This window comes from Mizuhopecten yessoensis, unplaced genomic scaffold (assembly GCF_002113885.1).
Source record: "Mizuhopecten yessoensis strain PY_sf001 unplaced genomic scaffold, ASM211388v2 scaffold4599, whole genome shotgun sequence".
Lineage (NCBI taxonomy): Eukaryota > Metazoa > Mollusca > Bivalvia > Pectinida > Pectinidae > Mizuhopecten > Mizuhopecten yessoensis.
Genome location: NW_018405627.1, coordinates 1,780,342 through 1,807,628, shown reverse-complemented (window position 1 = coordinate 1,807,628; position 27,287 = coordinate 1,780,342). Strand labels below are relative to the sequence as shown.

Genomic DNA, 27,287 nt, shown 5'->3' with positions numbered 1-27,287 from the left:
GTTTACTTCAAAAAACAGACAATGACAAAATCGGAGCATGTATCGATGTCTTTTCAATAAACTTTTGTATCCAGTCCCGGAACTTACTTATTCGAGTATAAACAGTTGGGAATTGGATTACACAGTTTTTCTTTCCAAATGACGTCAAGCCAACAAGTACATTGCCACAGGTCAGAGGTCCACCGCTGTCGCCCTAATGATACAAACACATGTGTAGTGATATCAATTAATAACTGAAAACAAATTAATAGATTTATAATTATTTTTAATGATTACCAGCTTATATAATGTAACAAATTACAATATTCATATAACTTTCAGTATCAAGATGAATCGCAACCAATAGTTTACCCGTTGTCAGTATAATGAGACCGGGTGAAAAACTGTGTTGGGTGCCACCTCGGGCACACACACGCCCTCTCTCACACACACACATAAACACATACGCATACATTACGCACATGGAGGTACGTCGTTGAATGACCTTAGCTTTTTATAGAATGTAAAAGTTACAAAATGGTCCACTTGCATAACAATAGTGAAGTAGGGCCCACTTACATAGCAATAGCAAAGAAGGGGCCACTTAAAATTGGGAGCAAACTCTACTTGGTTTGTAGTGTTTTGGAAGTGCACACGTAATGAATACTGCAGTGTACTAGACAAAACATTGTAGTCAAATTCAGGTCACTTCAGTCTTACCTCAAGTGCACCAGTGTTTACCCTAGTAAAAAAAAGCCTGAAGTGCAGATCTCGATTATCTCTGTATAATGAACGGGTCCTTTCATGATATGAAAATAAAAAGAATCATAGAACTAAAAGCATAGTATTAAACCAATCAGCGCTATCAGCTTTAATAAAAACATACTTTCATTTCAATAAATGGAAGTATTTCTCATTGAATCAACCAGAATAAGTTTTTAAAAAAGATTTCAGCACCCAGGAAAGCTCTGACAAGTTCGATAATCACCATTAGTTAGCTGTTAGTTACTGAGTAATGTCCCTTTAGTCAAATGCTGATACTGACCGCTCGATATCTCGAGTACTGTTTAATAGATTATCTTCAAACATAATATGAAGGTTAATTACCATGACAGATTTGACAAGTTCGATAACTACCATTATCTATAATTTACTGAGTTAAGCCCCAAATGCTGAACTAGTGATCGCTCGATATATCAAGCAATTTTCGACGGATTCATTTCAAACTTCTTTGGAAGGTCGATTGATTTGGTTTGGTTTAATTTTGTTAAACGTCCTATTAACAGCTAAAGTTATTTAAGGACGTGCGTCCATGTGTGTAGTGTATGCGTGCTTGTGTGTGCGTATGCAGGATACAGGGTATGTTGGCGTGCTTGCCTCCTTGTGATAGCGCGGATCTGATGCCGACATTATAGTACCATCTCACTGAAATACCATTCCGAAGGCAGCCAGCACAGCATTTCGCTCGCTCACATTATACTGACATTGGGTGAACCAGTTGTTGCCATTTCCCCTAAATGCTGAAGGTTAAGCAGGGAATAACATCAACCCTTTTTAAGGACTATGGAAGGTCGATTGTTTCAAGCGATTGCTGTCAGAAATAGGTATATGAAGTTTCATCAAGATTGGTTGAACACTTAGTAAACACATGTTGTGCGACAGACAGATACGTTGTATGATTATATCAATATATGCCTCAAAACAGTCTGCGAGTCAAGAAAATGTCTCTATAATTAATATCCCTCTCCTTGATTTCAAGAAAAGTCTCTAATATTACAACCTGATATTTTCATTCAGAAATTATCAGCTGTTTACATTTGTGATAAGACAATCATGCTCAAGATCGGCAAATCACTCTGAAACTATTGTTTTACTTGCAGGTCAATACACATTCATTTCAAAACACTTAGGTTTGATATATATCAAGTACAGAAAGTATTCAGATATTTATCACGGTACTACTTTTTTTCTTCCAAACTGAGAATTAACTTTGTGATATCAGAAATTACTGTTTTCCTTTTTCCCTTGGTATTAAAACAAATCAAATTATATGTGCATGATTAAATTGCACATGCATGTATTTCTAGTGTTTAAAAATGTAGTTTACCTTCCTAAAATAGTTTTTATCAATTACTTAACTATATTTACATTTGCCCCCCGCGCCGTCCCATTACAACAGTGTTAGAGGGCAAGTGTAATTATATAGGCTATAATTACAACTGCTCGACTATAATTACAACTGCCTGTTTCAGGTGTAGGAATATGTAAACAAACAAAATGGCCGCCTGAAATGTATTTTGAGGCAGGGCGAATGGTTTTTGTAGGAATATGTCTTAAAAAAGAAAAATATGTAAATATAAAAAACACCTGGTTGTCTGGATGTAATTATTGTTGATATAATTACAAGTGGCCTCTGGCAAATCTACCATAAAACCCTAGCGGTTTTATGGGATTTGCCAGAGGCCACTTGTAATTATATCAACAATAATTACATCCAGACAACCAGTTATTGTTTAAATGAATCAAGAAAATAATCGCGTTCAAAATGAAATTTGAGTTACTTAATCATATGATAAAGGAAGACCTAACAACGACACCATCTTGTAGTGTATATATTTCAGACATGTTAATACCAGAAGCTCAAAAAACTTAAAATTGGCGATACCCAATAACAAGTTCTGTTGTCTAAAAGAATTGATTCGAAACCACAGCAGAGGCATGTATATGCATCTAACATACATATATAAAATAAGAGGACTTGATACCGCAATGCCCATTGCACGCCAATAGAAAAGATTATTTTCATTTTAATGCTTAAGTGGCCATGGGGTTCAGACTTACCTCGGAGTAAAATAATTAACAGAAATTAAATAATATTTTTTGTTCCTGATTTTATTGATATAAAGCATAAATAAGGTTATACATAAATTGTTAGCAAAGTACCAGCAGATTTAATATTTATTTGCTTATCAACATTTGCTTTTACATGTGTTAACAAAATTATCATCTCTCCTTCTTTTAGAAAGCTGCACCAAGTAAGAGTAATGGTGTCAGATACCTTAGTTATTGCAATGTCAGTACTGTGTCCATATTCTGTCGATTAATAATATCTTTCCTGTCATTACTTACATATTAATGTTGATCAATTATCAAGTTCAATATGCACTTAAATCAACGCAGAGGCATATTCTCAGTATGCAAGTCGCAAGCAGTAAATATTTGTCGAGTTTATTTGCGGAAATTCAATTGTTATGTACCATAATGGGAAGGATGGAATGACAGACGTTCCTCCGACTACCGGTTCAACCCTGTTTACTTTGGCATATGTATAGGTAACATATAAATTAAGCTATAATTCAGCGATCGGTGCCCAGGTCGCAATTATATAATCAAATTGTAAACACAGCTATATCTATCCACGTGTCTATCAGCAATGCTATCAGAAACCATACCCTCTGCAGTACATGCCCCCTCAGGTTGTGCCAGCTATATAGCCAAGGTTCAGACAGGTCAAATTTACTAGGCAAAAGTCAAAACGGATACCTGCATATCTATGATCGATAACGAAAATCTACATCCTTATAAATACCAAAAGTACCTAACATGAATGAAGATTACATATAGTTAGTATATACATATAGTAAAAAATGTGGTATCAATTCATTTTCATCAATATAAATTAATATATAATTCAACCATATTTGTATACATATAATATGTATAACAAAAACTGACTTTTGATAAATGCACTTTAATTAATAAATCGATGAGATAGGAAGCTACACATGTGAAACCACCAATGGCATGTGATTAAATGTATTTATAATTCAACAAGTTATCGCTCATTATTTAAATATATTTACGCATATATACTTAAAAAGAATAACTTTCATTTAAGCATAGAATTAGATAAGTATGTAAAATCATGTTTTAAGGATACTGCTTTGATACTCTCTAAGTATGGGGGGAAAAAACATTTTTTTAAGCAGAGGGGCGGGGAGAAATTCACAATATGTACTAAATGATGATAACCAGAAGATCATTATGATAAAGAGAATGGTACATTGTAGTTAACTCTATTGCATAAGCTTGTGCACTGAAATGCACTAGGTTAAGTTAGCTCCCAACTGAATATAACAATAGTGAACTAGGGCCTACTTACATAACAAGCACCGTCAGATCCGGTATACACACACACTTCGCTGTCCAAGATCCAATCATATTTAGATATGTTCTTGCATTCATCCTTAGTAATTACAACAGTCAAAGCCCTCTGCAGGTGGTCGGACGATACTGAAATATACATTATATTATGTAACGATGTTCATGTGATGGCGGCTGACTTAGGAGACACCGCCGGATAGAAAGAGATTGAGAGTCGACAGGAAAGATAGAACACGAAAAAGATACTTAGTGTTGCGATGGGGACCGCAAATCAATGTTGGTTTATTCCATATTCTCTAAGAGACAAAAGGAAAACCCCGTTTTTGTAGGGTCTATATATTAAACTATTATGATATATCGATATCGATAATTTCATTTGCTGAAAAAGAAGTAAACCTCTAAGTAATAGTTGAAATAGTTGTGTGGGGGCTTGACACATTTATTAAGGTATCATAATCATTCATAGCATTTTTATGTTAATCAACGTATCAGTAACACGTATTGTACAACTAAATAGGTCATTTGAAAGGCAAAAAACAGAGACATTTCAGAACAAAACAACTACCCCCTTATCAGCATTTCGAATCATCGAGAAACCAGTAAAAGAAAATATATCAATATACATTAAAATCACACCAGGAGATAGTAAGAGTTTGATAATATCAAAATATCGAACACTTTTACAAGAATCGTAAACTTTTACTTACAAAACCATATGTAGTACGTAAACCGGAAGCAAACGTTGGATGTATAATTCCAAAATAAAAAGAGACAGATGCAAACAACTTAACCGAATCTATTTACATACTGTTTGCATATATTATCTAACGGTGACATGTATTTAATTATAAAAGTATGGAAATGTGTGATGAATTGATGAGTATATAAGTACGTATGTGTATAAGAGTTCAGTATAAATATACACATTTGTGCGAGTGCAAGAGATGGTGTGATTCGGTGGGTGGTTTGGTGTGTGTGTCTGTGGTTTCAAATTATTGTTATAATTATTATCATATATTATACTATTTAAACCGGAAACTGGATCAAATTTCCGGAAAACATTTTTCCACTACAAAACCGTGATAACAAGAGTGCGAAAAAAATGCACATGACATGAAAAATGAATTATTTCAAGACATAAGGAAAATGAGAAAATAAAATGTATTGTTTGTTGTAGCTGGGGCAACTCATCCCCCAGACAACCCACGACTGCCTGATTAATCAAATATGTTTATAAAAAAGGAAGTGTTTTATATATGAAAAAGGCAACAAGACGATAACGTTAAGTATCTCACAGCTGATGTAAAAGGCGAGTAATATGACTAATGCTGCGTCTGCTGCTTAGAGAATTTTGAAGGAAGCCATAATTGATCTACTGTCCCATTTACAACCTTCGGGATCTACATATTTGCTCTTTTTTCCTCAAAACCCTTTTCTTTCCTGGTACATTGCTTAACAAATTCTCACTTTTGGTCTTAGTGTTGAACATTCGATTAAGTCGGCTTTGCACATAAGGTACTGTCCCCAATTAAGCAGGGGTTCCCAAATAAGTCACCTCTCTGGGTACACAGCATGTATTATTCTCTCTATCCCTGACCTGCATGGGTAACTATCGCAAGGCGGCAAACACACCTGTCCCTGCAGGTAGGGCGTAAGAATTGTACCTGCTGCCCCCAATTGCATGATCGTAAGAGGCGACTAAATTTGGGACCTTATCTCTTCTCTCCTTTCTAAATAACTTTCTTCTTCCTAATGTCTCCCTTGACAATGCCTCACTTTTGGCCATTTGTTGAGCGTTCGCCCCTGTGAGGAAGGCTTTGGGTTCTGTCCCCTGGCCGAGACATACCAAAGTCTTTAAAAATGGTAGTTTCTACTCCTGCTTAACGCTCAGCAAATTAGGAGTGGGACGACTGGTTCGCCCGTTGTCAGTATAATGTGACCGGGTGGGGCGTCCTGCTGGGTGTCTTCGGCAGCATGTCTCAGTGAGGTAGCACTATAAAGTCGGCATCAGTTCCGCGCTATCACAAGGAGACAAACTTGAACATATCGCAGCCTCCCAAAATACACACACATACACTACACGCATGTATCTTGCACACAGGGGAGGCCGTCCTTAAATGACCTTAGCTGTTAATAGGACGTTAAACAAAGTCAAACAAACAAACAAACAAACAAGCAAACACACCAACATACCCTGCCTGCAGCATACATACACACATGCATGCATACATTACAAACATGGAAGCATGTTCTTAAATGACCTTAGTTGCTGATAGGACGTTCAACGCTATAAAACCTAACCAAACGCCGAATTAAAAGTGTTCTACTGTGCCCATTGCACCACATGAGATACCTCTTTTTAATTGGATTCTCCTTTTGGCGATGTCTCCTTTTGCATACGTCTTCATATAACCTTTTCTTAACAGTGACCGCTTGACCTTTGAAGCTGATTAAGCAAACTGACAAGAATCATTTAAAACATATTTTCAAGATAGTAGTCATCATGTTCATATCGCCTCAAAATGGTTTGTTGTTGCTGGTTATATAATTTTAACGTCATATCAACGGCTAAGATCATTTAAGGCGTGCCTCTATGTGTATTGTGTGCTTGAGGTCGGGTTTGTTGGTGTAATTGACTCCTTGTGATAGCGCAGGTCTGATGCGGACTTTATAGGGCTATCTCACTGAAATACAATGCCGAAGGCACAGTTAATCGAGTTTGAAATTCAAAAATAAAACGACAACATACCACGTACAATGGATTACGAACAAAGGCGGATATAGTAAAATATTGTGAGCTTAAAATGTATATTTGTGAAAGACATCAGGTTCTTCTATACTAACATTCGTCTTGGGCGTTGACCCGGCCCCATCCGGTAATATTACATGCTGAACCACTGAAGTCTTCGTCATCCGTTGGAATGGCAACTGCTGTGGCTAATTTATCAGACGTCCCTGCTATATCCTGGTCGAACTGAAGGATTGCTATGTCGTTTCGGTTTGTGTAATAGACCTTCCTGAAGTTTGGATGCTGTCGGATAAACAGATGTTACAAAAATAGAGAAGAATATCTGTTTTTACTGTACTATCGATGTTTCTCATAATTAGGCATGAATTTCACTTGTCTGTAACCTTACGGTATGGGCATGTTTTGATATTTCATTCATTGCACATTGTCATTGTGCCTGGTGTTATACCATATACCATCTTCTACGTTTTGATGCAGTTTCAAAACAGTTCTGCAATTTAATATCTTCTTGTGATATATCAACATAGAGGAAATACGCTTATTTAGCCTTGGTTCACTGTTTTTGATAAAAAAAATTAAAAAAAAAAAGATTAGAAGATCATGTATTCGACACTTTGCCAACAAACTCAAATTAAAGGATGGACTGAAACTTTTAAAATCTACCGAGAAAAAAATGTTGTATTAACTTTTATTTTCTTTATCTCCACTTCAATTTTTGTCACCTTGATATCCCAGTGTACCTTAAACGTTTTGGAATTTGTCATCTATTTTTACTTACTTTGGTAATTTTAGTTACTTGAACGACAGTTCCCGTATCTCCAGAAAGTCTGCTTGATCCAACTTCGAGTGAATAACTCCTGAAAGAAAAATAAGCATTTGACTAAAGATAATATTTTTTACCAAGCCTTACATCTTATCTATTTTTGTTGAAATGACAATATCATTGGATTTTTTTCTGATTGGATAAGCAACATGAATAAAAGATTTCAATAGGTCAATGCAATCAAATTGCTTTTATATGTGAAACATATTCATCGATAGGAAGTTGAAAGTTTTGTGTTCACATGTTGAGTTTGTGAACCATGACTTTGTTTATTAAAATTACCGTGTCTTAAACTTTTGGAAAAACGTTTCAAAGTTTTGAAGTCATAAAATTTCATAAACATTATAAGTATACCGGATTGTAAGTATTCAAAATTCGATTAACTTGGATTATGTCAAGACATATATGCGAAGCCTTTTTTTCTGCCTGATACTTATCGAACTAGAATCGGGATTGAAACCATGCTTACGTCATTCGTATAATGCATACGAGAAATCACGATATGTCATGAGAGCAGAATCCAACAAATGGCGACTATGTCTTCGAAGGGGTAGGTGATACTATTGACACAATGGACGTATTCAATGTTACTCTTAGACGATACAGTTCTTACTGGTTAAGTTAGTGCCTTGCAACTTCACAACCATGTAGGGCGGACAAACAACCGTGGTGTAATTTATCGATCTAAGCCACAACACATGTATGTTTTCGCTTTTATTGCTCGATTGATCATCTTCCAGCTTCTTCCTTTTTCTCGCCGATTCTGTCTGCTAGCTTGTTCGACCACGTTTAAACATGGACGTCACCATTACATCGTACCTGTCCACGCATACTTGAAATTATAAAGAATTATCTTTTTTTTTCGACACGTAGGAAAATTAATTGTTTTTACTCTTATGATTTTATATCTTTTACATTGTTTCACGACCTGGGCGATGTATTTCCCAACAGCTAATAACTTTTGTTATTTAAGAAAAATGAAAATGCCAGATTCATCCGACTGAAAAGAAAAAGAGCAGCGTTCAGCGGAACAGTTACCCTAACAACACATCTTAAAACTTACTTTCCTTGTCAATAATGTTGATGATGAAACTTAATTTGCAAATTCATCAAATAGCAGCATTTTAATCAAAAACCATGTCAATCATGATTAAGCCATTATTAGAAATTTGTCAATGCAATGGAAAAATTTAATTTAACACAAATAATCCGAAACGTATTTGTTTTCGCATGTCTCAGGAAACGAAACAAACATGAAACCTTAATATTCAGTAGGTAAATACATTTCGTAAGAATTCGTAAGACTTCGTCAAGGGGAGAGTAACATTGAATACATAACTATTAAATCAAACTTAGTCTTTTCTCCAGCCAGTTATAGGTCATACGCGAAGGAAAACAACGTTCACCCTTTTTTTACATATGTTCCTGATAGGTTGACAATCGTTTGTTTGTTTTGTGGTAAAACTCCTACTACACATAAAAGCCTAATGTTTCTGAACAGATATCTTGCATGAAAGCATCCCCTAAAAAGAGACAAGCGCTGTGCACGGTGATACATCCCATTATGTCAAAGTGTTGAAGTTTGCCAAAGTGGGACAGGTGATTGAGTCTGTCTCAGGCCGGGACATACCCAAGTCCAGAAAATGATATTTTATATGGTTTAGAATTTCGGGTAATCGCAACAACTAGCTGACCAACTAATGTGACCGGTTTGAGTTATCTGTGTTGGATGCTTTCGACATGGGATTTAAGTGAGATTGCGAAATACTGTCTGCGTTAGATCTGTGCATTCGCAAAGAGGCAAATACACAAACGTACCGCCTCAAGCACGCATACATGCATACATTAAACACATATGACTAATCCTTAAATGAACTCATATACAACATGTATTAAAGACGCTAAATCCTATGAAACCAAATCTAACTCATTATGAGTGTTACTTCATGTATGTTATTGATAAGAAGAAAGAAGCAATTGTGTGAAGTTGGTCGGAGGAATATTATTACATAATTAAAACATTTTTACCAAAATATTGTTTCTAAATTATTTATTATCATATGTTATATGGTTTATATATTGATTGGAGTGGAGATCTATGTAGCTGTTTGTCTTACGAAGCTAATGAAACATCGTTATTATAATTTATTTACCCAGTAACTATAGTTGATGTTTAATTACTCTGAATCAAAAACATTTTCCAAACAACATCTCATTCATCGATATAAATGAGTAATCTATTTTACGTATAAACCTGTTGATGTCGTACTTTCTGTGGTTTGAAAATGTCCCTGTGACACCCTCTCAGTGCGTGCATGCTCTCATTAAACCTGTTTGTTTTTTATACAAATCCAACTGTGAACAGAAATATCTGAGTAGATGTATATAGTGTGATGCTTATAATTCTTACGATGTATTGTGTACGTTCAAAGCGACAGGAATGCAGTAGGTGTGAACTCAGACTCATAACTGACACCGTATTGTGTACTGCTCTACATGTTTACTTCACATGGAAAGGTCCGGATATTGCTCTTTTTCGGTCTTAGCTGTTTTGATCACCGGCTTTTCCAAAAAATTAAACTGACCACACTGGATGTTGGCTTCAGGTCATGTAACTATCAACTACGTAAACTTTCGTTGGGATATTTATATTTTTATTATCGACTCGGTTTTTAGGTTGTCATTTGACTTAATAGCCCCTTTAACAGTAAAACATGTTTATGAACATGGACTGAACGATATCAATATCTTGTGCGCAGAAATTAAAATCAAAGAGAACAATATCGAAGTAAGCAAGCCAGATGGAAATAAGATTATAACTGTCAACACGCATGTCCAAAATTGTTACGTATTTGTAGGGAGATCGATGTTTGAATCGATATAACACCAATAATGTTTATTCTTGATCTACCTACTTCGGGTCTTTGGAATGAGAGAAACAATGCGCGGCAGTAACGGCTACTCTAGCCGACACGACAGCAGCGCCACAAATGTGACGAAGGGGTTCGACAGTCCGAAGTGATGCCTGCCATGGGAAATCTCTTATATCCGCATCCTTTCCATTGATAATCCTAGTACTCTTCGTGGTCATCGTGGAATGAAAAAAAAAACATATGTTGCATTTGTATCTGTACATTGTACATTGGTAATATAAGGGAAAAACTTACATTCAGGATTTTCTTCATACCGTGACAACAGAGTAAAAATGTGGTATAGTGCTCTTTGTTTAATTTTGCAACTCGCCCAGCTATTGAATTTAAAGGTACCACTTATCGCTACAATTCCGTTACATGCCTGTTTCAAAATATCGTCAACACATTTCGATTGTCCTTTTGATTCCTTTACACATATTTACCAAAATGTCGTCTTATCGCTTTATAATGCTAAAGTTTGGCACGACAAATCAGAGGAAAATAACGAGGATTCACTGAACATCTTGCATGTGTGTCAATGGTTTGGTTTTATATTTTTGGTGTCCTGTCAACATCAAGGTCATTCAAGAACGTGCCTCCATGAGGTTTGTGTATGCCTGCATGTGTGTTTGCGTGCTGTAGACAGGGTTTGTTTATGTATTTGCCTCCTTGTGACAGCGTGGATCTGATGCTGACTTCATAATGATATCTCACTAAAATACCATGCTGAATGCACCCAGCACAGCATTCCGCCCGGTCACATTATACTGACAACGTGTGAAAAAGTTGTTTCCAATTCCTTAAATGTTGAACGCTAAGCAAGGAATAACTACCATTTTAAAGACCATGGTATGTCCCGGCCTAGGGACAGAACCAAACGGCTTCCTCACCTGGGCAAACGTTTAACACTTAAGCCAAAGTGAGGTACTGCTAAGCAATGCGTTAGGAAATAAAAGGCGGGTAGAAGTAGAGAAAAATAAAGATTCCAAATTTGGCAATGGGTACAGCAGATATATTTCGATCGACTTTGTGTACCAAAATAGATTACGCAAAGCCAGGGGGTTCCCATATAAGTCGCCTCTTACGATACATGCAATAGGTAGTAGTAGTAAGGTGTATTTGTTATCGATCTCCGACCTCCAGGGCTGGCAAGTAGGTAAATCATGAACTATTCCCCATAAAACAAAGGCAATAAAAATGTTATAAAACCGAAATAGTATAAGACTCTTTCATGCCCAGGGGTTTAAGAATAGGGAAATTCCCGAGGGTTTTGTCATATATGAATATCCCGATGGTGGGATTTCCCTATCCTGCACCCTTGGGTATGAAAAGTATTTTTTTTCTCTCTCATTTAAACAACCAGAATAATCTCAGAAACCATGAAAATGCGTTTGGACTGGCCACCACTTTGAAAATATCAATTTTCCCATAATAATAATATGATAATAATAAACAACATTTATACAGCGCCATAAATATTTTGTGAAATGACTCTAAAGCGCATTACAACATATGGATAATAGTAATTGTTATAATTGTGAAAACAAAAAATCAAAGGCTTCCACCCACTTTTATACATTTAAGCAAGCAATGTGCACATGATTGAACAAATAAAACGGTAGTATTTACATGACGTCTTTGCAAAGATTCTAAAATGCAGACGTGAAGAGGTGAGTTTTGATGTCCCTCTTGAGCTTTTTAGACGGAAACGAATCAGCCAGCCATATTTAGCATATTCATTATTTGCAAACAATGTTTGCGTAATATATCGTAAAAGGTTTTAATTTCATCACGTCGCCTTTTCCGCATTGCGGCATCAGAGAGGTCAAATTTCGTGATGTCACGTCATTGTCCAACCAGTATGACGTCACGTCACGTGAAATTGGGTATAATATAGAAATTTCCTACACCTCTTTCTTACCCTGGACAGCTCTATCTCACACACAGGGAATTGTGTGAGACGTGCTCAATGTTTTAATTTCCGGTCATGTATTTTGAGTTAACCAATCAGATATTTTGTAACATAGAAGACATATCAAATATCATTTACGAGGGAAGCAAGATCATGCATAAAAGAAAAGGTTTTTCAAAAAGGCTGAGGGAAATGTGATCGTTTTTATTCGTTTATTTTTGGGGATTTCCCTTTTCCAATGGCTAGAGCACCGGACTTGTTAAATCGCACTCGGTAGTTCAACACCTATGTTAGAGACTTTGGGAAATATTCATCTCGGCTAAACTCGTGTGTCTGATAGATACTATGTCTAGTATTCACGAAATGTTATACATGTTCTTTGACTTGCGGACTCTTTTGGAGCATACATTGATATTATCATATCTGTTTGTCGGACAAAAGGTTTTCAACCAATCTTGACGAAACTTCATAAACATATTTCTGACATCAATCCCTGGATATGGTATTGACCTTCCCATGAAGATAACCCGTTGAAAATCACTGTTACTGTTTCAACAATTGATTAAAGGTTCCTAACTCAGTAATTTACAGTTTCATTTTTGGTTGTGGAACTTTTAGAAAAAAAATATTCTTTTGTTGATTAATTAAGAATAATTCCATTCATCATCAGTAGTGACATCTAATTTTATTGCAATGAAATGTTTTTTAAAGTTGATATCAATGATTATTTCAATAGATTCACCCTGAATCACGAGGCCGATTGTTTGCGACACAATCCGTGCCAATGATGTCAAACTTGAGCACAACTTCCTCAGTTACGTCCCACATCTTGTCAATACGATATCCATTCCTGGAGGTGACGAAATGGTATCACATGGACGCAACTACGTAGAGAAGTGCTTGGCCTGTTAATGACAGACTACAAGTGAAACCAGGTGCAGGACTGGTTTCATGTACAGTATATGAAAATACTGTGTTGATAGATGGCAGGTATCCCCTATATATAGTAAAGTTTGATGAAAACACATCGCAGGGGAATCAGAGGATTTCTTTTGGCCAATCTCACCATGGAAGTAATTAACAAATACGTTTCATAACACATCAATATTCTTATATTATCCTCAACATGAAGATTCAATTAATTACTGACTTGCAGCTCAGGATCTGACTATAACTTTAATTAATCATGGTTTACACTCAAGCGCTTTCTGTTGTAGTTGTTATTCACTGCTTAACGTTCAGCATTTAAGGGAATGGCAACATCTGGTCCACCCATTGTCAGTAGCATATGACCGTGCGGAATGCTGTGCTGGGTGTCTTCGGCATGGTATTTCAGAAATATAGCACTATAAAGTCGGCATTAGATCCGCACTAATAAAAGGAGGCAAATACACCAACATATCCTGCATCCTTCACACACACGTAATCACGCATAGGCACGTCCTTAAGTGACCTCACCTGTTTACACGCTGCAATGGTTATCAGTCATGTGCAATATTTATAAATAAAGATCATGTTTCAAAAATGAAAAAAAAAAGTGAAACTGTTTATATGATGATCGGAAGCGTTTTTATACAACAATATACAAATATTGAACACAATACGAGCATATGATCATACAATTAGTTACAAACCATAACCTAATGAATCTTACCATAGTAATTAAGCCGGTGATTAGGGAATGCATATATGGTCTTTTATATTACACCGTGATTACAGTGTGTTGTACTACCTAAGTAGCCAGATGTCCTTTTTGCCTAGAACCCATTGTTCAAATCAACGAATTGAAGCAAACATTTAAGCGCCATATAACGCTCCGACTCCGTGACGTTATCATTCCATCATAGACGTTAGTGAGTCTTGATCCAATCGAGTGTTTTAAGGATGCGAATCGATCTCTAATACGGGATGATGAAGGGAAATATTAGCAGAAAATATGGTTTACATCAATGATAATTGTAAGTATGTTATATAAGTAATACCTCACGTATATGTTCATTTGACATAGATACGACTGCACTCGTCCATTTTAATAAAGGATATAATTCACTCGGGCTAACACCATTGTGAAATATGTCCGACTCGCATTACATTCGTGCATTTTGAAATGTCCGATGAACATGTACAATTGTATGTTTGGTATTGCCAATATTTATTCATTATTTTCGTTTATTTTTGTTCAAACACGTCAACTATTTATTTAAAATGAAATGTTTTAACCTGTTATTGTATAATTTCATAAATTAATCGAAAATATATTGAAATCCATCACAACCAACACCAATATTTACAACTTACTATTCTTTTCTTGGTCAAATGAACATTTCGTGTTACTTTTTCGGAATTGCTGTCACAATCTGCGAAATTAATATGAATTATATTACAGCGATGTCATACCATACGACATCAAATCATCTAATAAAAGAAACAATTTTAATGTTTGGTTATAAAGTGTCGTCCTAAAATGATGTTAGCCGAAATGTATTGGTACCCATAATAACTCTTTTCATCTATGTGATGCAGTATTTTTACTTTACATTATTAAAAATTGAAGGGTTTCTTTTTTTAATTAAATTCATATTGTTTCACGTACACCAACATGTTCCGGCACACACACACGCATACATGCATACACACATGGAAGCACGTCCTTAGATGACCTTCGCTATTAATATGACGTTAAAAAAAAAATGTTTAAAGGGATTGGAGCAAATTTTCTTGCCTCCCTGTTGTATTTTGTTAATAAACTCAATTGAAAATTACATAAAAAGCACGTAAAAACAACAATTAGGTCGTTTTCGTTTAAACGGTTAAACCGGTCGGACCACAGTTGTTCGTGTATTAAATAAGTTCGGACCTAGTAATCTGATGCTGCCTTCAGGCGAGCCTTGACAAAGCCTTGCAAGGCCTGTATAAAAATTGCAGGTCCGCAAAGATTTTTACCCGAAATTGTTACATTTATAAACGGTCAACGGTAGTTCCGCATAAGCGAACAGACACCTGGAAAAGGAACAATGCAACAATATCGATATTTTATCACTTTTTACAAGAAACAAATGTTGTTTAATAAATAATTTAATGAACACATGGCTTATATTTATTAGAGTGCGTAACAATAGTCTTAAAATGTAGAAATCTATTTTTAATGCTATCAATTATTTTCATAAACTGAATTTTTTCAAAAGGCGTTCAGTTTGGGAACCAAAAATAAATGTCGAGGTAAACGAAACGCAACTAAGTGTGCTCTATAAATAGACACACGTGCTGATATTGTATAAGAAATGCAGCTATTGTTTGATTATACACTGTAGTCACTTTTCAGAAACTAAATGGGAAGTATTACTATTTTTATTAGCCTACCGTCATCTGATGGTGGGCTACTCAAATCGCCCTGCGTCCGTGGTACGTCCGTCCGTCCTTAAACAATTCTTGTTATCGCTATTTCTGAGGAAGAACCAGAGGGACTTTTCTCAAATTTATATATATATAGGTTCCCCTAGATCCCTCGTTGTGCAGGGCAGCTTTTGAGACTGATAGGATCAACAACATGGTCGACAGGCAGCCATCTTGGATTGTGACATTAAATGTTTGTTATCACTATTTCTCAGGAAATGCTGGAGGGATCTTTCTCAAATTGTATATGTATGTTTCCCATGGTCCTTAGTTGTGCGGGGTTAATTTTTGGGACCGATCGGATAAACAAAATGGCCAGCAGACAGCCATCTTGGATTTTGACTGTGAAGGTTTCTTATGGCTATTTTTTAGGAAGAGAAAAAAAAACAAAAAAAATATCTACTTATACGGACAACACTCTGGTTAAAAAACAAACAACACTACTAAATACTTAGCTTTCAGATCTTTATCATACTGTTAAATAAGTAATTATCGCGTGTCAGAATGTTTTGCCCCCGAGGCTATTCTTACTTAAAATTTACAAATGAAATCCCATTTATACTTACATTTTCAAATTTTGACATGTTTCAGTGCATTTAAAAATAGTATCAAGTGAATGTTGCAATGACGTTAACTGAGAAATTGTATGCAACTTAAAACCCGTAAAGGTTAGGGAAAATGTTCAACTTACACACAAAGGTAACCAAACACAAAGCTGCAATTATCTTCATTTCTTCAGAATTCTTCAGTAAATATCCTGTACAGGCTGGTCCGAGAATGGAGATGACAGACGTGACGAGGTTTTCACGAGCGAAGTTCAAATCTTCTTTTGAAGTGTCACTTTCGTTAAAGACAACACGTATCAGTATTTCTCAATCAATTATCTATCAAAAGAAAAATTAAAAACAATGTATCCTTAAAACAAGACAATAAGTAGCGATTTTTATTTATCTTTATTATGTTATTATGATGTCTAACACAGCGTAATTATTTGTTTGTTTGTTTGGGGTTAACATCCTGCCAACACAAATCCATCTGTACATGTCTTTGACACCCAGCAATCATCTCAACCGCTAACCCCTCCAGCTCCCATCCAGGTTACAACCAAACTATAACACTAATCACCCCCCTCCCGTTGTTCTGTTTTACCCATACTAATAATCACACTATAAACTAAAAATCATAAATTTTGGAACGATGAACAGAATTAAGTTTAAGACAAGACGAGGTTTCTAAGAAATATGACATTGGTAAAGTTCAGTCAGCCATATTTTCAGTGACGAATGGTGTAGAAAGGATTACCTTGAACGGACAACAACAAAACAGCTAATGCATGACTCTAACCACTAACAAACAGTCCGTCGGATGGGACTATAAATGGTGGCCCGTGTGAGAACTGTCCAATTTTTCGGAAAAGAGTAGGCGCGTATGCTCCGACACAGAGGATAGTGTAAGCTTTATTCCAAATTTTCGGCCGATAAAACTAGGGTCTCTTTATTAAGACATTTAGAAGGACTTCTAATTATATATATAAACCAAAATTCATAGAATAGGCAGGGGCTGGTGTAGCTGGCGGTGGCACAGTACCTCCCTTCCAGTACAGACTTGGTGATACTATAAGACGAGTGTTAGGTTAGGGCATTTTTAGGCATAGGAGCCGTCTTACAAAAACTACTTATACAGTTAATACATATAGGATAGACGGCTCCTTCTCTAACCTGTCCCCCTCTTCTACTCTTTACTCCATACTTTATCCCTTCTACTCATTTTCCTTTATTTTCTTCGTCTGCTGGATAACCGAACTACTCGGTAGTGAAGCGGACGAAAAACCTATCAATCAATCAATCAATCGAGAAAAGAATATAAATTGAGCCCAAATGTTGCAATGTGGCAGCAGACCTATTATAGTTTCTTCAGCAGAAGACAAAGAAACAAAAAACACTCGATTCTGTAAGAGGTCCATGTCAGAGCTAGAACCATAATAAACCAATAAAACCGCATCCGTTCTTAAATTTGACGGTAGACATCAAGCTCAATCCGTGTGTAACACTTGTTATAGAAAATACTCACCTTTTAAAAGCAAAAGGATACGTTTGTTCAAAGTATGGTTATCTTATCGACTGTGTATCACAGAATTTCAACACAGTGTAAATAATGTGAAAAATATCGACATTTAAAACTTAACAATTCATATAAAGATTAGAAATTACTTCTACCGACAGTAACACACATGGGTATTTTAACCGTATTAGTTGTAAAGTGACTAAACCGAATTTTGAAAGTTTATTTTAACGACATTAAGTTTTTCTAGCTTAGGATAACGGAGTTTTAATGGGTGTTTTGTTTGCAAATTTATAATGCTTCTGTTTAATTGTTTATCGACATTGTATATTGTTTTATTTTTTACTCATCTTCGTTTTTTTATATTCACAATATTACTACATTGATATTATTTGGAAAACACTGTATAACCGTTTTAAAAGACTATCTTTGTGACGTACACCAACATATTCTGTCTCCGGCACATATACACATTTGCACGCTTACACAACACACAATGAGGCACGTCCTTAAATGACCTAAACTGTCAATAGGACGTTACACGAAATAAAACCTAACCAAATTATCTCCGTAAAGGAAATACGTAACGTAACAGCTCGATATCTATTTTTTCTTAAAAATGCATCGTAAGCTTTAGCCAAATCACCTGGTAAGAGGTGAACAGAGGTGAACCAACACGGTAATATATCAGCAAATATATACGGTAGCCATCATGTCCTATTTGTCAGGAGGTTTTAACAGTCGTATAATGTATATGATCACATTTAACATTACAGGTTTATGGTGGTAGATTGCCCACTTCGTGTTTTCCCATCTTATGCTCCAATGGTGCTTCAGCTTAGGTGTTTTATAACCGGTTATTGACCTAATACAAACATCTGTTGTTTGTTCATGCAATATTTGGTGAAAAGGGTGACGTCAATGATGTTGAAATTTGTATTAAAATAACATATTCTACAAGTAACAAGCAAAGAAAAAGAACCATATACCATAGCTTCAAATTATTTCAAAGAAAATGGGTATTTTTTCAAAATTAGTCCGGGTTCTCTTAACATGAGTATACTGTACAAAACAACGACTTAATATGACAACTCGTTGGTGAGATGTTTAAACTGGTTCTTTGCGCGAAGTGCAGTCTAACCTCCGCAGCAAGTGTGAGTGTGTGACAGTTTATCTTTTACGTAAATATGAATGAAAGTCCGTGAGTTGAGAAATTTAAAAAAAAGTCTTTTGTGTGAATACGTGTTTTCTTATACATTTACTCATTCTTACACTCGGTTAGTACAGTACAAACTAAATATGGGTATTATTTTAATATATTTTCATTGCCAATACATGGGTGCCTTTTCCCCACATGTCAATGTACACATGTATACGCACTGTAGCATATAAATGCAAGATGTAGGCTAGGTTGTATGTCCATGTTTGCTTCAAATTGTGGAAAAAATGTTAGGTGAATTAGCAGTATGTATGCTCTCATTGGCTGGAATCAGGGTGAATAGCCCATGAGGACTTCCCGCGGTACACAACGGGTACATGAGCGAAAAACAATGTGTTGCTGCCAAGCAGGATACGCTAGCTGCAAGGCCAAAGTAAACCATGACAATATTTCAAGAATTGAAAGTCGGATCATCGTGGAGATTATAGCGAAGAGGAGATACATATATGATTAATTTTAAAAATTAAGGGAAGAAAACGGTCATGATTATAAAACTGATATGATACTAGAAACAAAATGGAACAAGTAGCATTAAGTGTACTTGAATGGGTAGGCACAGGTACCCTTTAGAAAACTTGTAAGATGATTTTTTCAAATAGGGTTATTTATGACGTATTTATACATGCTTATTATATATCTTAACATTCAATTCCTTGCAAAATGTTGTTCAGAAATTATGGATCAGCATAAATCATGTCATATCATGGTTCAAAGGAGAGAGTATCAGTTCAGAAGAGTGGGTGTGTACGAAACGTTTTGTCGTTAAAGGATTTTGGCCATGAATTTAAACATTTTGTAAAAATACGTGAAGCCTGTAATATACTTAAATAGAGACAGAATCATCTATCAAAGCGCGTTCAGAAGTGTCCCATTACCTAGATAAAGGCGATCAAAGATGACCGCTCCTTACTGGCGAGAATGTTAATGAGCAAACAGGTCGAGTGGTACTTGTGACGTCAGGATGACACGTAGCTTGGGTTCAGGAGCCTACACCCCTTCTATATATTTCTGATTTGTTTCAAAGGACGCGTCTGACAGTGTGATTCTTGGCATGAAACTACATACTAAATACAATTCTCTACCAATTTAGATTGAAGACAGGAAGAAGACAAATCACTATTTACATTAAAAAATACACCGGAGGACGATTCTTTTACGACAGGAACGTAGGTAAGATACGCATATAGCACAGCGGTTACACAAAATGAAAACTCCATATATTACTTGATTTGAAACAAAAGATGACGTAAGAGCCAGTTTAATTATGTGACTTTTAAGAGTCATATTTTTATACATTATCTACTAAAATGTTCTGAAATCTGCTGATAAATCGCATGTATTCCTCCTATATGTGTATAAACACGTATACTTAATATCCCATGTAACGTTACATATCCACATATCAACGTCTAAAAGTGAAAGTTTCACCAAATATCTTTTGCATCTGAGTTTGGTGTAGTATTAGAGCACGCATACACTTTCATTCAATTTTGTTTTCTCATAATCGCGAACGTAGATCACCTGATTAGTAAAAACACCGGGCAGTATAGTTTAAGTATATGTATGTATACGTGTATACGTGAACAACCAATTTATGTCAAGTGTCAATCAGACTGTCACGGTCACGACTAACTAGGATAGTTTAAATATTTGTTTCGTTGAAATATTGCTTTAGATGTCAGTTGAAATCGTGACCCTTCCCCACTTCCCCACTTTTATTCATTTCACTAAAATAAGTAATATCCAAGTCTATTTGTGTGGAATTAACAAATGTTTTTTTCTCTAATGTGTATTGAAATATATGAAAAAGCGTACCGTTCTGAGGCATTACTTGCCTTCTCCGTTCAACAACAGTTAAAATAATAAAAATTACAACATCTCTATAAATTATTAAAAAGATTCGTCACGCTGGTGTGGCTTGCAGTAATTACCCAAAACCCGAGTTCTCCTGAAGACATAATTTTGTTAAAAATGCTGTTAAACAAATGTTCATGTTGGTATTTTAAACTATTCAATAAATGTTCTATCATCACCACCATTACTACACAATAATAAAATTTAAAAACTCAGAAATATTATCAAAAATCTAATATCATATATGATACACATACATGTTTACCTTATTAAGCATCGTCATATTCGGTCCCGGTTACTAGGTTACCTAGGTTACCTAAGGTCAAAACGGCTAGGTTTGGCATGACTTAACAACCAAATGAAGAGTTCAAGTCGCCTTCATTGGAACAAGCGCTATATTTCTTCATATGAAACCTCTACTCGTATGTTAATTGGGAGGTCTTATATCGCTATAATTGTATACAGCGCCATATGTACACCGGTGACTAATGAACAGTATATGCATGCACGTATGATATAACTCAACTCGTGCCACATGAAATGAACTTAACATCCACTATACACAAAGGTTTCGACTAATAAGAGAGCGTTAACTACCACATCGACCCCATACATAGAGACAGTCAAAAGTCAAAACATCTCTCGATTACCCAATCCCTACTATCGGACAATGTGTTCTGTCCCCAAGCTTGGACATAACAAAGCCCTTAAACATGTTGGTAGTTGTTTTCCCTGCTTAACGCCCAGCATTAAGGGAAATGACAACAACTGGTCCACCTGTTGTCAGTATAATCTGACCGGGCGGAATGCTGTGCTAGGTGCATTCGACAGGGTATTTCAGTGAGATATAACTATAAAGTCGGCATCAGATTCGCACTATCGTAAAGAGGCAAGCACAACCAACATACCCTGTCTCCTGCAGACACACATGCAAGCACGCATACACTAACACAATTAAATTACCTCAAACCTTCGGGGAAAGGCAAGTGCGATATCCACTGCGTCACCCGTTCACCTTAGATATATCGATATTTGAAGATATGTGTGTATGCTAAAGATGACAAATTGGTGTATTTGCCTCCTTTCTGATGCCGTGCTATCACACTGAAATACCATTTGTTGTCATTACCCCAAATGCTGAACGTTCAGCAGGGAATAACAACTACCATTTTAAAGACTTTCGTAATGTCCCAGCCTGGGGGACATTACCCATTGCCTTCCTCACCTGGAAGAACGTTCAACATTAAAGCCAAAAGTGAGATATTGCCAAGCAAGGCGCTAGGAAACTTAAGATTATTGGAAGTAGAAAGAAATAGAAACCTCCCAATGGTCGCATTTGTGTCCCCTTCTAGAGGGTACAAAAGCAACTCCCCAATTCATGCATTGAGTAACAGCAAATATCTTTCTTTTTTCGATCCCCAACGTGCAGGGGTGACTAACAAAAGGAAACAGCCAGAAGCCTTCGTTTATTACTAAACAAATATGGTGTTACATCTGCTGCCATCACTATTAACTCGCCTGGATACACATATTCCTGAACCGTGACGACAACTAGTTTGATAATCGATGTGTATGGGCAAATGCAGTACCAGCAGAGCGTGTTAAAAATGTGTATAATCCATTTCAATTAGAGTTACCTTTTAGATCAATATTTAAGACATATCATAGAGCTTGATGTGATGAACATTTTCTGCACCTTGTACACACATTCAGAGAAGTATTTCTCCCACAGCCTCGCTCCCGGCTCATTGGGTAAATTTGCTAAGAGTTGTTAGTTATTTTCGGTTACCCACCAGTAGGTTAAAACCCTGGATATGATTTTGTTCGTCAATCTTCTAATAATGACGTCAGGTAAACATGCATTGCGTCATCATCTTCAAATTCAATGCCATGGTTCATGGCAATTGTTGCCCCAATCGGAAACAGGAACAATATTTTCCCAAAACAACTATCGGTTGTTTTTATATAATATCTGTACGCTGAGGGAGAAAAGCTCCCCTAACTCTCATGATTTAATTTTGATTAAAAGCACTCGAAAAACATTGTGTCTTTATACAATTCGGAAATGACCTTACTCGAGTTGGATAGACCTGACACACAACCATCACTCGTTGGGGAACCTCTATAAATGATGTGTTTGTTAAGTACATGGTTACTTAAAATTCTGCGTGTCATTTGTGTAGAGTGATAATCGTTATCTTACACTGAAGTTAGCATCTAAATTCTACTCCGTTAAAAATACAGCGATTTTACAGCTGTATAACAAGTAAAAACATGTCAAAGATAAACACTTCCTAATCTTTCAAAATACAGAGTAAGATAACGACTGTTTCAAAATTTAGTAAGTCGACGCAAAATGTCAAACAAAGCACAATCTAGTGCACGGTATGGCCATTTCGTCCACTCTACTCGTGCTCTCTACTTGAGGACAAAAAGCGATGAAAAGGGATTTTGCTGCATCCATTGCAATATTTGGAATCTTTCTGATTCTTGCTAATTCTAACTATTATTTGTTTGCTAGCGACTATAACTAAGCAAAGGTCATAAAAGCCCCAGGCCGACCCATACCAAAGTCCTTAAAAATGGAAGTTGTTATTCCTAGCTTAGCGGTCAACATCTAGGGAAATGGAAACAACTGGTTCACCCGTTGACAGTATAATGTGACCAGGCGGGATACTGTGTTTGGTGCCTTCCGTCATGTTTTTTTCAGTGAGATAGCACTATAACGTCGGCATCAGATCCACGCTATCACAAGGAGGTAAAAACACAAGCATACCCTTCCTCTAGCCCACATACTCACATGTACGCTTACACAACATTCATGGTGGAACGACATTAAATGACGTTGGCTGTTAATGGTACGTTAAACAGGATCAAACCAAACCAAAACCAAAACTTAGCAGCGGCAATAAGGTCATAATTTTGACACTCAGTGTGTCAAGAGTTTAACAAAATATAGATGTAGAAATACAGGAAAAGAGGAAAGGTGCATAGGTACTCTTAATGACGTGATGTCTTGCATTGTTACCCTGTCATGGTCAGCATCTTTGTCACTGAATATTTTTTAAATTTTAACACTGACGTTTATAGTTGAGGATTACAATAAATATATCAATTTAATTAAGGCTATTCACAATGACCGCAGTTCATCTTTTAGAAATATCGTTTTACAAATATTTGAATTCAGTTAATGAAAACATACCTTTGGCAGCGGTGGCTTTGTCGCGTTCTGTTAATTTAACCCTAATATTCATTATCTGACATCATATTTCACTCGTACACGTGTCAAACACCAGCCGTTAACTGACGGTTCCGTCTGACTTCCTGCAACATATGTTGCACCTGTAGTCTTATACTGTGAATGGAAAACGTGCATACTTATAACCCTTCTAACTGCTATAACAGAAAAGGCTAACATTGTGTATATAATCTTACTCTCTTGAACTCATCATCGACTCTTCTGGGGGGTTTAATTACGTTCAAATATCGTTTCGATCTAATGTAGCAGGATCACAGTATGAAAATACTTTAAAGTACACACGCATTTAAAAATTAATACGTGCCATTCCAAAATTTCACCTTTTTGACACCATATAAGTCGCTAAAGTGGTAACTGTTGCACCATTTTAGCTCACCTGGCACACAGTGCTACAAAGGTTCCCAAATAAATGACTTCGACCTTCTTTCAAGGCCACACTAGTGAAATATATAAATACATTTAAAAAACTTCTTCTGAATAACCAGGAAGTCCGGGGTGGAGATGTTTGGCCAGTAGTTATCTGGGATGTAGTGCTATGGCATTTTTCAACTTTCAACTAAGACCCACAGGCGGATGATACTTCGCCAGTAGGTATCTCGAAACGAGTGCTATAAGCTTACCTCAAATAAATGACCTTGATCTACCTTTAAGGTCATGGGCATCAAATATATCAAAACCTTCAAACAACTTCTTCTGAATACGCAGGAGACCCAGGGCAATGATAGATGGCCAGTAGGTACCTGGTATTGATTGCTAAGTTTTCTCAAATAAATGACCTTGACCTTCTTACAGCGTCAAACGTTTCAAAACTTTCAACTTCTTCTTCATTACCAGTAGGCCCTGGGTTATTATATTTGACAAGTGGCATGCTAGTCTGGAATATTCCTAAGCCAAGGTTACTCCGTATATGGAAATATTTGCAAAATGCAAAATTACTTTTATTTAAAACATTTACCTGTGATTGCTCATATATCCAGGTGAGCGATACAGGCCATATTCGCCTCCTGTTAATTGAAGCAACTTGAATGACAATGATATGTAACATAGGGGGAAATAATCCAAATTTATATTTATTACTCATTTATATCAAGTGAATCTCATTTGATTTTTGTTCCTGCAAAAGTTTAAAAATAACACGGATATATAACACGGAAAAATACGATAAAACAAGCAAAGTGAAAACCATCCCCGAAACAAAAATCTTAACTGTTTTAAAAGAAACGCATTGTCTTATAGAAAAGAAGTTATCATACTACCTTATATTTATCGTTAAATCAGCAAATCAGCGTAACACTGCTGGTGAAAAAATGAGGATTTTTTTATTTAAGGTATATATACTAATTTGTGTATGCTTGTTTTTTTTTCGCGTTTTATTATCTTTTGTAGAAGGTATGACTCAGATCCTATAGGCTCGGTTTGTTTTGGTTTGGTATCTTGAAGGCTAAACTAATGACAATACGTTTCTATTCTACTTCGAAACGGAAACGAAATACAGCGGAAGTTGAAAGAAACCTAAGACAGCAATTGACAGTTGTGGCTTACAACAGATACTTTCATGAAAACCGTAAAAGAACAATAAATTCAATCTACAAGGTCACGGTCATCTTCTCGGGCTGATAGTCCAGGAGCAGAAGCAACCGCCTTGTAACATAAATCAAATCCGTGTCTAAAATGTAAATATTCATTTTGACCAAAATGTTGCGGTTCCTGAACACGTGTTTCGATATCCATACCATTTGGGATCTTGTAAAAAAAACTAGCAGAACAAAGTGAGATGGAAACCAGATATTACCTAACTCCTCCACCACAGGGTCGCGGGTTCGAGACCTACTTGGGGCAGTCGCCAACTACTGACCGTGTTTTTTTCTCCGGGAACTCCGTTTTTCCTCCACCACCGAAACCTGGACATAGAACAATAACCACACAAACAAAAGAGATAATAAATGTACCTTGTCTCAGTCAGTCCGGAAAATGACGTTAAAATTGAAGTCATGAAATATCTTAGATATTACAAGTACAGTATATTGGTATGAAAATATTTAAAATCCATTGTCATTGACTTATATTTATGTCATGTTTAATCATGCAAAGCCTTTTCCCGATTGCTACATGTATCTCACAAGGCGCCGGATTTTGTTTTATATATTGAACACGTTTTAAACCCTGAGAGTAATATTAACAGAAAGTGAGTTACTTTTGCTAGAATTGTTTTCTTAAATGCCAGTTTCATCCTGCTGATAAGGGGGAAAAAGAGGTTATATTCCGACGATACCTTATTATTGTATATCTTCGAGGGTGATCTTGCCTGAATCATGATGGACGGCTCTTATTCACCTCTGACAAAAATGTGAAAACTCCCCCTAGAAGGATCACGAAGGACGTATCAGAACTGGGGATTATAGTGATAAAGCTAAGTAACGACATATGTGTGCATTTGATATAAATGAAAGGACCGTTATTGCCCAACATTCAGATACAGATAGGTTATTATAGTCGCACCTTCCACGTACATATTTACAATGATACAATAAAATATACATAAAACATATGGCGAAAGCCACTCTAAAGGAGTTACGAAAGACTAAAAATAGTTTAAATGAATGTAAAAGCACTTCACTTTAAAGGGAACTTGTTAACGAAGATTTGACAAACTTCCCTAGTCAACTTCAGTTCCATTTAAAGTTAGGGGAATGATAATATAACTGCCATCAGAGATCGCCAGTTTCATCTCTCTCAAAGGTGGTACGTCTTTCCTCGGTGTCTGTGACGGAGACCTTGATATATCCGTAACGCCTCGCTGTTGTTGTCGGGATCGAGACCTCAGATTGTATACCTGGGTATTCCATCCCTTGTCGTTAATCCGACTGACAGGGCTGTTGTTGCCTCTCTCCGGTTCCCAGGAGTCCCGGCTAGGTTGACCTTGACCTCGACTTGGTGACCCCATGCCAGGTGACTCCCATGA

General features: G+C 36.3%; 1 protein-coding gene across 1 annotated transcript; it reads right to left on the bottom strand.

Moving 5' to 3' along the window:
* On the bottom strand, nucleotides 1-24,357 carry LOC110449410 (chymotrypsin-1-like). Its single transcript, XM_021496265.1, has 8 exons — nucleotides 24,269-24,357; nucleotides 16,624-16,816; nucleotides 14,838-14,896; nucleotides 10,631-10,794; nucleotides 7,671-7,749; nucleotides 6,988-7,174; nucleotides 4,142-4,272; nucleotides 1-193 (listed from the first exon to the last, which is right to left on the bottom strand). The coding sequence occupies exons 2-8, from the start codon at nucleotides 16,661-16,663 to the stop codon at nucleotides 8-10; spliced, it is 846 nt and encodes a 281-aa protein (XP_021351940.1). The 5' UTR covers nucleotides 16,664-16,816; nucleotides 24,269-24,357; the 3' UTR covers nucleotides 1-7.
* Between the last annotated feature and the right edge of the window lie 2,930 nt (nucleotides 24,358-27,287).

What these genes read in the sequence shown, in the direction of transcription:
- LOC110449410 (XM_021496265.1), bottom strand. Translation starts at nt 16,663, where the DNA reads ATGAAGATAATTGCAGCTTTGTGTTTGGTTACCTTTGTGT. An exon ending in ATTTGACCAAGAAAAGAATA is followed by an intron (nt 10,795 to 14,837) that starts GTAAGTTGTAAA and finishes ATGACCACGAAG; the next exon opens with AGTACTAGGATTATCAATGG. An exon ending in GGTCAACGCCCAAGACGAAT is followed by an intron (nt 4,273 to 6,987) that starts GTTAGTATAGAA and finishes TGTATATTTCAG; the next exon opens with TATCGTCCGACCACCTGCAG.